This window comes from Haemaphysalis longicornis, unplaced genomic scaffold (assembly GCF_048455015.1).
Source record: "Haemaphysalis longicornis isolate Haplotype H1 unplaced genomic scaffold, Haemaphysalis longicornis Haplotype H1 scaffold_5, whole genome shotgun sequence".
Classification (NCBI taxonomy): domain Eukaryota; kingdom Metazoa; phylum Arthropoda; class Arachnida; order Ixodida; family Ixodidae; genus Haemaphysalis; species Haemaphysalis longicornis.
Window position 1 is genome coordinate 147782481 of NW_027526385.1, and position 13599 is coordinate 147796079.

The 13599-nt window shown below is 46.2% G+C and overlaps 1 protein-coding gene across 1 annotated transcript in view; it reads left to right on the forward strand.

The window, feature by feature from the left end:
• LOC144139439 (beta-hexosaminidase subunit beta-like) overlaps positions 1-13599 on the forward strand; it is a 65500-nt gene that overhangs the window by 25699 nt on the left and 26202 nt on the right. The window contains exons 8-10 of the mRNA XM_077671769.1: positions 3010-3096; positions 8652-8724; positions 12401-12572. Coding sequence (XP_077527895.1) covers positions 3010-3096; positions 8652-8724; positions 12401-12572 — 332 coding nt within the window. The remainder of the gene's footprint in view (positions 1-3009; positions 3097-8651; positions 8725-12400; positions 12573-13599) is intronic.

Consider the following 13599-nt stretch of genomic DNA (forward strand, 5'->3'; position numbering starts at 1 on the left):
ACGCAGAAGACGTACCAGCCTCTTCGGCCTAGGCACATGCACACAATACCTGCTACAAAGGTGTGCAGCAAATGATATTTCATAGCTAGTTAAAATGACCCGGAATGGCGAAGAAATAACCGCAAAATAAATCTTGATCATTTATTTCTCTCTACGGAAATACTCATGCTGCAGTGACATTCTACACAGCTGCCTCTGAAGTAAATAGCAGGCTCAAATGGACTGCTATTCTGTCCTCTTCATCTATGTCCGCGTCACGGCACCACTTACTTGACACCCGAAGCGTTTCACAGGGCGTATTGTGTAGACAGTCTCGTACTTGAAGGGATATAAACGTGTCTCAATACTACAGGTAGATTTAAGCAAGAGGCTATAAATTGCCGCATCATGAGATTGTTATTTCGCGCGTTTTGTGTCTTGTATATCCAATGCAATATTAAAGAAAAAACCAAGAAGACGTTTGCTAGTATATTTTACCCATTTCCTCCTTCCCAATCTAGAACCTGATGTTAAGCTGGCCTTTTAGAGCATCAGCTGCAGCTTAGCCTCGAGGCCATTTTTGGCCCTATAGAACTCAACACTGGCGCTTTTAGTTGGTTCCAGAAAGCACGGGTACCAAAAATTATTCTACGGGGTCCTAAACAATCAGTGTCGTGAGCTCGTGTAACACACTGTGATGTTTCACAGTTGTCGGCTGAAGAAAAGCGACAGAAGGCGTCGGTCACTTGTGGTTATGTCTGAACAGCGGGGAGACGAAAATATAATTTCTTTGCACCAACGCCTGTTGGCGCTATCATCAGCCGGCTGCTGAATCTTTTCACAGTTTGGCGGTCTCACTGCACTGGTTTTTCAGAGCAGCGTATTATGCATGCTGCAACACGGAGCTTGAGAGGTGAACTGGGAGCAGCACTGTGCCAATGTCACCGCACTCCAGAACATTACTTTTTGCGTGAAAAAGTTGTACATGCCCGGGACGAGCTCATATTTGACGATAAAACGTACTTTGTACTCGCAAAATTCTCCCTCTTGTGTTTTGTATGCCCCAATTACTCATAAACACCTCACTAAACAGAACACGCGTCTTCGGGCCCACAATGTATTCACTCGGCCCACTTTTCAGACTTCGAGCCATTTTGCTCACGTAGGTGGTGGGTGCGTGTTTATCTCCCCTTCCGTAGCGCTGTGGTAAATTCCCATCAAAATGTAGCGATTTGGTTTCCAATGTCATTAGTTTCCTTTTACTGTTCTTGTGCTGCAGGTCATGTTGGGTGCTGTGTGTTGGATAGGGCGCCGTATTAAAGGAATATTGACCCCAGTAATTCCTTAGGGTAAAAATCAGGCGTTAGCATTTGAAGTCTCCGCGAACATGGTTTTATTGCCGGTTTTGAAAGAAACAGCCATAAAAAAAGTAAAAAAAAAAACATAATATTCAGCGCCCTTCTTTTGTCTCTACAGAATCCATTGGTTTGTGATGGGTTGAAATGCGCGCGTAGATGCTGAATGCAAATTTATTATACACCACCGAGTGTCAGTCGCAAGAGAAAAACATTACAGAAATGATTTAGTGCCCGTGAATTGTCTTCGACCCTGTAGCATTTGGACATGAGCGCGCTTAGGGTATCTACAGTTCTCGTCCGAAGAAAATAAACCTACAGGGGAGGCAGTTTTCTAATCTGGATAATTATAAGACATAAAAAATAAAATAAAACAAAATATATATCATTTATAGAAAAAGCACAAGCTTACGTTTGGTGTGTGTTGCATGAGTGCTAAGAAACTTTGAAAAACATCACATTCTACAAGCCATCGCTAATCTAACAAAAATCCCGGTTAGAGTACTGATTGTGGGTCCTACACATGATCATGGTTTAACTATAGTTCATCCAGTTGCGCAGTTTGGCGGCAATGTACAGGCATCGGTCAGGACGTTGGCCTTATATATGTTAAGCTAATGTGGACGCTACAACAAATTCATTACGCGAGAAAAAACTATGAAATGAGTTCGCTGCCATTATAGACATTTCTCAATACGAAACGAGGTTCCCCAGAACACAACGTCGACTTTTAGGTGTTCTGTAGGAGCGTCAGGTTCGGGTGACAATAATAAAAAAAAAATATAATAAACTGTAGAAATGAGACTTTGTTTATGTATCCTGCAACCGAAACGAATGCACACAACAAACAGAGATAAACTAAAAAACAGCGGAGAACTAATAAACACTGAGCAACGATGAAAAAACGGCATAGAACACGAGAAAGAGTTCAAACAAACGGGGAATAATCAAAGTCCGGAAAAGAACGGCGGAAACACAGTAAGGGTTCACTGCAGGAACGGGGTTGTCCTACCTCACGTCCCAGAGGCGCAGTCGTGGTGTTGGGGAGTTGCAAGGTCTACCTGATGTCATGGCAGTGGTGGTCGTGCGCACTCCCAGCTCCTGTTGCAGAGATGCCAACGCAGCTGTCTTGGGGCGTCGCGTTCCTGTACCGATGTCTGACGACCCGACTTGTTTTAGGAGGAGAAGTCCTGGAGGCTGCAGTCGTGGAGGACCTCTAGGGGCACGGCACGGGTCCGGTCGCCCGACCACCGCACATCCCGGTCACGCTCCACAATTCGACTCCTTCGCTGTTCTTCTCCGAATCGCTACTCCTGCCAGCCGCTGTCGCTGGCAGCTGTTCATTGGCCGGCTCGTGTGTGGAGTGTGAATGACCCCGCAAGATGCTGATCATAATGGCACTCTGGGGTTTTGAATCATACCCGCAGAGTGTGTCTGGTTCATTGTCGTCGCCTTCGGTTTCGCTTCATGACAAGGAGTTAATGTATGAAAGGCGGACTAGAAAAAGTGTGGAGGAGAGAAATATTTTATTTGAGATAATTGTGTTACTCGCTTACTCGCAGCAGCAGAAAGTCGCGAATTGCACATAAAGCATTCGTTGCCTTGGAGCTCGCATTTTCACAGTTTGGAAGGCATTTTTCTCTCTTAAGTTACAACAAGCAAACTATCCTCACAGGGAGTCCAATCCGGACATCGGACACTTCATGAGAAAGCTTGGCATTCAGGGAAAGTTCGAGAAGCTTGAAGAAATTTACATTCGGAGGTGAGCATTCACTTTTCTTCGGTCAGGTATTAAGGCCTTTTAATAGTGGTGGACCAACATATAACTTCGCAGCCCAATGACATGCAGCACCTTCTTTTCAACTGCAACAAATCATACTCTGCTAAGACTCAACATAACAACACTCTTGTGCAATAGAGTATGCTATTATTAGCGATGTTTTTCGACCGTGTTTTGCAATAGCATCGCAGTAGCGGTCTCGTTTCAAATGTTTTAGGTGAACCCTATCGTTCATTTTTCCACAAATTCTTTTTCGTTGAAATTTACTGGAATAATTACGGAATTTTTTTATGTCTTTCTAAGACAGAGTGCACTTTGAAGTAGACCGAACATTCTTGCAAAATATTCGTTGCTTTCTATTAGGTGCAGCTATCTCGCAAAAATGCGAAAATGCACAGTAGAGGTACCGGCTGAGCAACGCTATAGTAGGAGATAATTGTATTTACTTTCTTTTACTTGTGCTGAAAGGGTGCTTGCAATGCATTCCGAAGAAGATCGAAACAATTTTCTATCGAGTGTCTCCGTATAGCAAATGCATAAGGTGTACTTTTAAAGCAGCAGTCAACTGTCAATTGAAAGTTTCCGTGCAGCGCCGGCATTAATTACTTTACAATGAAGATATAACGTTTTTAGTGGCCGAATGTCAATAACACACGAGCTTTTCCTCGATAAGTACCATTTCAGGAAGCAACTGTTGCTCATTTTGAGAAAAGACACCCGAGAAAAAATTCAAATTTTTGAAGGCTACGGCAACTTCGCAACCACCAGAAGTTTCAGGGCAGCCGGTATTGGGCAAAAACTTTAGGGGCCCATTTTGCAAAAAAAAAAAAGCGATGTTGTTGTACTTCTCCGTTCAAGAAAGTAACCTCAGCTGTAGAGAGCGAATAAAAAAGAACCTGTGTGATCAGATAGAATTCGAACCCGGGTGTCCACAGTAAGAGTCTGATGCGCCACCACTGTGCTCTCTGCACTTTTCCTTATAACATGAAAAATTTATCCAACGCAAAACACGACAGTTAGCGCACAATATAAAAGCTAAAAGACAGTTAAGAATATTCCGATCAGTGTAACAAAAATCGGCACCGTTTGAAAAGTTGATTGATTGTGGGGGTTTAACGCGCCGACGCAACGCAGGCGATGAGGCGCGCCGTAGTGGAGGGCTCCGGATTAATTTTGACCACCTGGGGATCTTTAACGTGCCCCGAAATCTCGTACACACGGGCGTTTTTGCTTTTCGCCTCCATCAGACCGTTTGAAAAGTCAGGCAAACAAACGGGCGCATCCAAAATTTGCAGCCACTCAGGTGGATCACTTTGTGGCGCATAAACGCTCCAAACCAACGGTGCCTATTACCGAAAAATGTACTTGGTTGTCCCCGGGGGTTCCCCATGCCGGTCAATCATGCAGCACTTTCACAAGCTAAAGAATCCTAGCAGAACACGAACGTCATAGGGCAACTGATTCACATCTTAAAAAGGCAAGAACCGAATCGCGTACGGCGGGATGTAAATGCCATTTTTGAGAGTACGTTGCAAAACGTCCCAGAAAAAGGAGACGTCACGGTGCAACACAAAAGAATGATAAGTTTCTTTGGTTGATTGTTTAAGCGGTAATTTTATGACCAAGGAATCAACATCATTTTTTCGTGCAGCAATAGTTCCCGTGGAAGCATTTGCGAATTAAAGGGGTCCTGAAAGGCATTTTGAGCACACTAAATGAACTAGCGCAACCGTTAGACTGGGTCGTCAACGTCCTCTGTGCCAAGTATTACTCTTTTACGCGCAACGGAAAGCTCACACTTTTGTTGCAAAGTTTGTCGTTTTTTTCTCACCCTTCCCTTCGTGTTTTTGGACGCCGCCATCTTCACATGTCTACATCATCGATTCCCAGATGTTCGTCATGAGCTAGACATCCTGCTATTGGGCGGCTTTTTCACGCACTTCCGGCAAAGAGATCAGTCGTCTGCTCAGCGTCGGCTCGCCGGCTGATCTGCCAGCGGAGTGCCGGAGTGCTTGGGCATTTTACGGCAAACGAAACAAGTGTAAAACAAACGCTTAACCGTTTGTATTGAATGCAACACGGCCATAACACGACATGGATATTCTGTTACCTGAGTACGTTCCATAAAGAAAGCGTTGAAGCCCCGTGGCAGTTCTTTCGTGGAATCGCAGAGAACGCCCTGAGCCGAAGGCCCGGGTTTGACGCATACATTTTATTCAACTTCAAAACAATCCAGAGATGCGTTTCTAACGAACACAACGTCACAACATGCGTTGAAAGTCTGAACCACGATTGACAGAGGATGGGTTGCCTCCTGCCCGTCGTAAATTCGGTACTCACCTCGCGCGCGCTTTGCGGGGACGAACAGCAAGTCACTTAACTCTGGCGCACAAGCCGATGGCTTTTAGCCACGCACACTGCACATACCCCATGCGAGGTTGAGTCGTACGTCGCTCGAGAAAGATAATCCAGACCATGGGAAGCACTATCCACCCGCAGAAGCATAACGTCGCATTTCATCGCGAAACAAAGGCGTCCACAACACACACACACCATCGCCTCCTGTAATGCCAAACGCATCTCGCACTTCCCAATGGGAGTGAGTGGTACGCCTGCAGTGCCCACATGTCGCGAAGTGGGGCCCCAAGCTGAACCGGGATCACGCAACTGTAACTGACTTCTAAAGCGGTTTGTGCCTTGTTACCAAGGCAACCGATGTTTGAGATTGTCAAAGAAATGGCGCTCGCTCCAGCGCTAGAAAGCTCAGAGCCGCGGCGGAGCATATTTTGCCAACGTTGCCGCTCTCCACCACGCGTCGCCCCAAGCTAAACTGGTCACATGATTGAAGTGTTTTGTCAACGTTGGTTTTGTGCGCGGGTTCTGTATCGGTTTAATATGACTTTTTCACATGTCGCCGGCAGGAATTACCACCACCGCAAAATAAGACCCGGCACCAGCGGGGCCACATCTGATACGGCGCTTTTTGGATAAACAGTGCGCGGTGCATCAAGGGAACGAGCGCACGACCCTCCCCGTGCGGCTGCGAGTTCGCCGCCGATAAAAAGTCATGTGCCGCCAGCAACGTACACCGCAAAAGGGCAAGGCCAGGCCGCCGCATACATGCGGCCAGATTTTTCGTTCGCTTTTCCAGCCTTGATCGGAGTGCGGGATTCATGGTGTCAACAAAGCTTGCCCGTAGCAGACGACAGTCTGAGCAGCGCAATAGCGGAAGTACGTCACCGCTGCGGAGCGCAGCATCATGGGAGGCAAGGCTCGCGCGCAGTCAACAGCGGAGAGCAAGTCGAAATAGTCGAAAGGAGGAGGAAACGCGGAGCGACGATAATGCGCGGTTTTTGATTTACGATTTCTCAGCTAATACTCATCGCTTTAACAAAATTCTTGCGGGAGGAGATTGCAAATACATTGGTTTATTTGGGTACATGCACATCCATGCATCGGCGGAAGGTATTTCAGGACCCCTTTAAGGTTTTTTGTAAATAAATGGTAAGCATACGTGTTTTATGCGCTTGATGGTAGGGTGGTTGGTTGCCCGTAGGGTACCTCCATGGCAGCGCAGGAAAAGGGCGTGCATTCAGGTACCCTGGCTTCCTCAGAGCATGGCACAAGCCACACGGTGGATTAGCGGAAGTGGTCGAATACAAATTATCCGGAGCGTTGTCTGCAGATTGGAGCGACTAAAGTAACGTGTTCCATAAAATGTACAAAACATTCATTCGTAAATGTAAAATTTCTAGAATACTTCCTTCCACGTGGCAGGGGAACGCGATGGCACTGGAGGAAAACACCTGCACACTAGACCCGCAGAACTATGATTAGGGAGGCTGTCGAGTGCACGAGTTTGCTTGCTGGCGTTATTTCCGCTGTAAAACGCAAAAACAAGGCAGACAACAAGAAGAACACAGGGGGTGGAAATAAAAGAACCAGTTGAAGTAATTCGTGCCAAAAAAAACAAACGAATGCAGAGAAACAGACAAACATCTGAAGTAGCAGTAAAGGAACTTTACTAGATTTTGCCGGGTTCGCGCCTTGACAGCACCTAGGCAGACAAATGTGCAAGGAGTAATTTTGTGGGTAATTACTAGTAGCAGTTGTAATACAAATGAACGACGCTGCTACTTCGAAATTATTTCAGTAGCAGCTACAGGCACGGGGAAAACACCGCAGAATAAATAGGCCTAGGTTTTTTTAGTAGAGACGTATTCAGTTTTGTGACTTAAGCCAGAAGTACGCTGAATGGCCACTTGAAAACATTGTTGCTTTATTTATAGGACTAATTTGTTCATGAAGTTTCTCAGACAGCAAATTAGTCTATACTGTAAAAATAGGTACTGTGAAATGGCAATTCAAAGTGTATTTTAATTCGTTCTGCAATGTTAGTTTATTGGTATTTCACCAGCTTCAATCTCCGATTACCTGAGTCAAAATTACAGAAAGCAATTCATTTGTTCCCAACTTCAAGTAGCTTGTTTTACCTAAGTTGATGCCACTGAAATTCTGGTTTGCCTTGTTGCATATCCTCAAAATTCAAATGACACACACATTGGTTTGACGCGAAGGTTCAACCCTTCGCGAAAAATCTGTCATGAAGACTCCTCGGTAGCAACGCAGCAAAAAATAGCTGGATCGCCAGGATAAAGCACAATTTTGATGTTATCCCAGTATAGGTGCCCACTTTACATGAAAGCAAAATTGCAATATATGTATAGTAAGGAGGACTTTAGTTTTAATAGGAGCCACAGGGTTGTGCAATGTGAAGAGTATCGTCTCCGGCTGGGATTTTTTCAGGCTACAGGGTTAAGTGACACCTGGTTATTATCGGTGTGTCTGATGCGATAAGAGGGAAGATTAGGTGGAGTGACTGCCGGCAATTTTGTGTGAGGGTAAATCCGCCTAGAGAGAGAGAGAGAGAGCTCTTTATTAGATGAAAGCAGAGAGGTTTGCCGGCATGTTCCCGCCTGCATGCTACTCTGCGGGGATGGCGAGAAGGGAGTAAAGGCCCTAAAAGAAGTGGGGCAGAAGAAAGAGGGGAAAAGAAGAGATTAAAAGAAATGTCCGCCTAATCAAACAACACATATACACTTACGTATAGACGTAGGAAAAGCATTATTGCAATAGGCTTTACGGGAAAAGAGGGGGTGTATGCGATGTCGATGTGATGTCGTTGCTTCTCACCATTATGTGTTATTTAGGCACACTAAAGATCGCCAGGGGGTCATAATAATCCGGAGCCCTCCACTACGGCACGCCTCATTGCATGCGTTGCGTCGGCGCGTTAACCTTACAATCAATCGACCGTTATGTGGCAGCTTCCGCCACTCGAAGTGTTCAGTGAGAAGAACAAAATTTGCTATTGTGCTTGTAAAGCTAAAATTAAATTATTCGCCCTCATCTTTTTTAGCTAGTGTAACGGTTGAACAATGCGGTAAAACTTAATTTCATTAAATGGCTGATAGGTCGTATTATAAAACAAGGTATGGCTGATAGGCTTTGCCTCAGAAGCTTTTTTTTTATTGCAGATTGATTCAACACTTACGGCCTCTAAGGAAAAGCTACGTTGTGTGGCAAGAAGTGTTCGACAACAATGTAAATGTAAGTTTTCCTGATAATATTATACTTGCCCCGGTAATGATGCGGTCGCCGTTAAAACAAAAGAGAGGTAGAAAGCTGGCTGTAACCCGGAATCAAATGAAATGAAATGAGTATGAGCTTTGTTCCAGGCTGCTCTAACATCTGAGTCGTACGTGTTGCCCACATATTTTCACTCAACACATTTAGGAGCGATAGCGTAACAAATGAACTAGAAATAAAATGAGCGAATGTGCCGCACCGAAGCTCTTCAGTGCAGTAATAGGTATACCTTATCACCGTAGACAAAAGATGTATAAACCAATCAATAGTTCAGGTATTCACTCATAAAACATACGCGGGTTTTTTTAGAACAATATATAAACCAAACTGAACATAGCGTAAATAACCAACGAAGATGTGTTCGAATGAAAGGAGCAATGATGAAATGTTTGAATGGATGAAGATTAGAAGAAGATATTATGCTGATAATAAAAGGAAAGCAGGAAAGGAAAGAAGATCCAGGTGGAGGGGTGAAATTAGGCATAGTTGCAAACAGGCTGTACTTGTAAATCATTGAAAGACATAGACACGACGTAACTGACAGTTTGAGAATTCTAGGGTGGAAGAACTCTGATGGCGTAATGAAATAAAAACGATGTGACCATAAACATGAAGTTATTTTGCGTCGGATATTTGATTGCGGACATTAAAAGAATAAACGTTCGTTTTGCAGCGTAAATCCAAGCAAATGGCGTTGAGTAATTGTAGCTGTGAGAGTGTGTACGTGGTCCACGCGAAAATAGCGCTGCATTTTTAGCTTTAAAGCAAATTCGTCGCGTATAAATACCTTAACTGGCTCCCAAAGTATTCCGTTTTGGAATTTAAGCCCTTCACACAGCTTTTTTCTCATCTCCAAGCACTGTGAAGGTATTGTTTTAGGGAGGGAAAACGTGGCACAGGTGCCGCAAGTGTGCCTTTTAGGTTTTGCAGCATTTTCTTGCTAGAAAATGCCCATTTCGTGCGGTAATGCGACAAGAGACCGGGGCTGGGTGCGCCTCCTGATCTCCCAGGATGGAGCCCAGTGCATGGGAGGTGTTGCACGCATGCGGTAATAAGGGCTGCGGTGGTCCACAACAGGTGGCTACCGTCCGCTACTGGCGCAGGGAGCGTAATAAAAGAAAAAGTGTATAAAAAACGGCGCGTGATGGCGTGCAAGCAAAGTCCCGGTCACTGCTGGTGATAATGCCACCCCAACTCGAAGCCTAGGCAGCAGTACCTCCTCCCAGCGAGCAAACCCCCTGGGGAGGTCAGTACCCTCGGCGCGGCGGAGGGTATTCTTTTTCTGGTGCATTTTTTTAAGTGGACACTGAAAGAAGTGGTAGTCACGTTAGGACTAACGTGCTATGTTTAGGCTTAGGTTAGGCGACCTTCAAGTTCAGCCCCAAAACATGCCGAGCTGTACGTACTCCTTGTACGTCGAGCTGAGGGTACGTCTGACAACTGCAACCATAAGGGTGGGTAATATCGACGTCCTCGCACATCGGCCAAGCTCGGCGTAAGCGTCCGTAAAAAAATTGTTGCAGCTTCCACTTGTGCTGCAACACCAAAGAAACAGCAGTGCTAAGGGTCGACTTAACGTGCACCCATACTCACAGCGGACCCTAGGAGAAAGGGACCAGCCGGACCCCTGCAGGGCAAAGCCATCTGGACGGCACTGTATATAAAGCAAGGACCATTAAAGCATGTACAGTATTTTCTTCAGTCACAATCATCGTAATCCCATTCGTTGTCGCCTTCCTACAGCAAAGGTGCGTAGGGAAACTCCTCTCGTAGCGTGTCCTCGCCTTGGCACACCTCACTTCTTCGCCAGCTGGTCCGATGGTCATATCCATGTTTTGATTGTGAAGGGATGGTTTGACAGATTCGTCGTCATCATCTTTACCGCGGGGGACCCGTGGTGCGCCCGTTGCTTGAAGAAAACGAAGACGACGAAGCCGGGCGATCCTCTTGAGGCGTAAGTCCAAGCGCAAGCCGGGACGACGCCGGAAGGCCGCCGCGAGGCATGCGCGCACGTGCGCTCGGTATTTTTTCCCTATCCCAATCCCGCTAAATTACGCCTAATTCAGCTAGCCCTATACCTTTCTCCAGACTGTACAGCCTGCCAGTTCCTCGGCACCCTTCAGCACCTTATGTGCATGGGGATGCCCGAGAGATCCTCACCCGAAAATAACCACATGTGAGCAGTGGAGGAGGCGTTGCGCTGCCCATATCAGGAGACTCAAGCTTCACAGGTCGCCCGGGAGGCCGCGGTCGCCGCCAGAACGGCGGCCACCATCGTCGACTAACGCTGCTCCCAAATAAATGTGTTTCTTCTTCTTGTTCTTCCCCTAAAGCTTTTGCGTGAAGGTCGTGCCCGGCGCTTCGTGCCGTGTGCTACGGGGGTTAGTTGCGTGGCACGCGCTCACGGGCGCTGGGGTTTTTCTGTTTACGCCAAACGGATTTGTGTCAGCCTAAACAGTTCTGCTGTTAATAGGCATAATACGGGGAATGTACTGTTACTTTTTTTTTGCCCCAAAATCTGTGGAACTCGGATATCTGCGCACTGCCCTGGGGCCTAAACGCACTCAAACCAGTTGCGCAGTGGCGTCGAAGGGAGAGTTCATTGTCGGTAGAAATAGTGTGAGGACAGATGTCGGTGTAGCTCCTAAACGTGTATTCCCTAGGCATTTCTTCGTGGTTAGTGAAAGGGTTGCGATGCAAACAGAACGGTCCTGTTTTATTGTTCTTTGTTTTGACGCAATTTAATGGTCAGAAATGGTGGAGGGAATCTTTGGATTGAGGTGTTGAAGCACGATTATTCCTAGGCAGTAAGGCGGTCGTCGCGGGTACAGCGTGTGACATGGGGTTGCTAGCCCTAGAAAGTGTATACTGCGTGTCCGCAAAAGCGGACAATATATATTAGTACAGATAATTTAATTTTAGCAAAGAAACGTCCGAAAAGGCTAAGAGAGCTGTTACGGCCTACTTCCACCTTTCCCGGGCCTGCAACTTTGTTCTCGTTTCCCAATTAAGCTCATCGTTGAATGTATCTCTCGCCATTTGCATCTCTTGCCATTTGCCTTCGCAGTGCTCGCGCGCCCCCTGCCTGGAACTGCGCCAGCGAGAGTTCTGTTATCTTTGTGCTTTTCTCCCCGCACGTGCCGGCGTGGCACTGTAAAAACCAACCGAACGGGCGACCTTAACTAAAGGAACGCGGGCGCTGCCGGTTAATTAGGTACATGTTTCATCAAATGTACCGATAGTTTTCTTTGCGCTAAACAGCGGGAAGATGTATAAGCGCCGGCGTTTCACGAGTTTTGAACGCCTATGACTATATAAACCGCTTGGCTTTCGAAGCCTCTGGGGTGCGCCGGGAACAACGTCGTTACCCCGGGATGCCGCCTTGGTGCTCTATATACTTGGGTCGAGCGAGTGAGCTAGGACGGCAAGACGAGCGCCGAAAGGGCTCTGCACTTAATAATGGTCATGTCTGCTCCTGAGAAGACAATACACAGTTTCGGCAGCGGTGAATTCTTTTGTCGACACATGTTTCGACAAACCCGGTCGAAATGTGTCGAAATGTATCGACACATTTCAACACATTTGTTTTAAGCCTGAGGTGTTTCCGGCAGCGCCCACATCATTTGCATCTGCGCAGATCCCAAGGGACACAGTGGTGCACGTGTGGATGGTGCATCACGAAACTGAACTAACGGCCGTAACGTCGGCCGGGTATAAGGCGCTGCTATCCACCTGCTGGTATCTAGACTACATAAACTACGGAAGTGACTGGAAGGAGTACTACAACTGCGATCCCCGAAATTTCCGAGGTAAGAGCTGCTGGAGAGTTAACGTGCCCTTCAAAGAATGAGAGATGTCTACATACACACAAAAATAATGGTACCAAAAAGTTTGCGAAAGCTGTGCAGGGTTCCCCACCGCCACCCCAGCAGTACCCAACTTCACTAGTGCTAAAGCAGTTGCTTTTAGAGGTACTTAAAAGCCGGCGTGATGTGTCGTCAGTTTATTTCTTTTCATTTTCTTAGCGAAAGAGGGAGGCTGAGACTAAAAGAGCATTTGGCCTGACCGAGGACTCAGCCACCCTGGTCACAGTGTCAGCAACAAACGTTGTGTTCACAAATGTCAACATAATAAAAATAGCACATTACATTTTGCCCGTACCACACAGACCATTTGTCTACACATTCACATAAGAATCACATTGCACACTAACCCAGTAATTCAAGCACTTCAATCCCGAGCAATAACAGAAGTATGTCACAATTATGCAATAATGTATTTCAGTTTTTTCATGTTCGTCACTTGTTACTTTAAAGGAACCTATTAACATATACTTCAAACACTTAATCACGGCCAGACAGTTTCAGGCAGGGGTTTCGGAAAGGAAGAGTGGTTCAGGAGGGGCGCTAGGCCACCCACTGTCATTAAGGGGGAGGAGCACAGGTACCCCCGGTCTTCGCAGAAGTAGATACGTAAGGGCGTTACGAAGGAGTGATAACTGCTTCTAGGGATCCAACGCACCACGTTCAATACGAATAAGGAATTTTGCTCGACAAATATGGCCCGTCTGCAAATGCTTATCGACATTCGCTCCATGCACCCTAATTTTTGATATCCTGCGTAATACTTTGCTATCATTCAAGTTTTGCTGTCATCGTAAGCGGGACAGATCCTTTCTGTGTTGCAATTTTATTCACATTATCAGTCCAATCGGGCGGAAAAGCGGTTGGATATATGGGGGCACACAGAAAGTACTAATGCTCTTCCATAACGAATCCAGTAAAAGCCAGAAGCATTATCTGGGATGTCTGAAGTAATAGGTCTTGCCCATGTAAA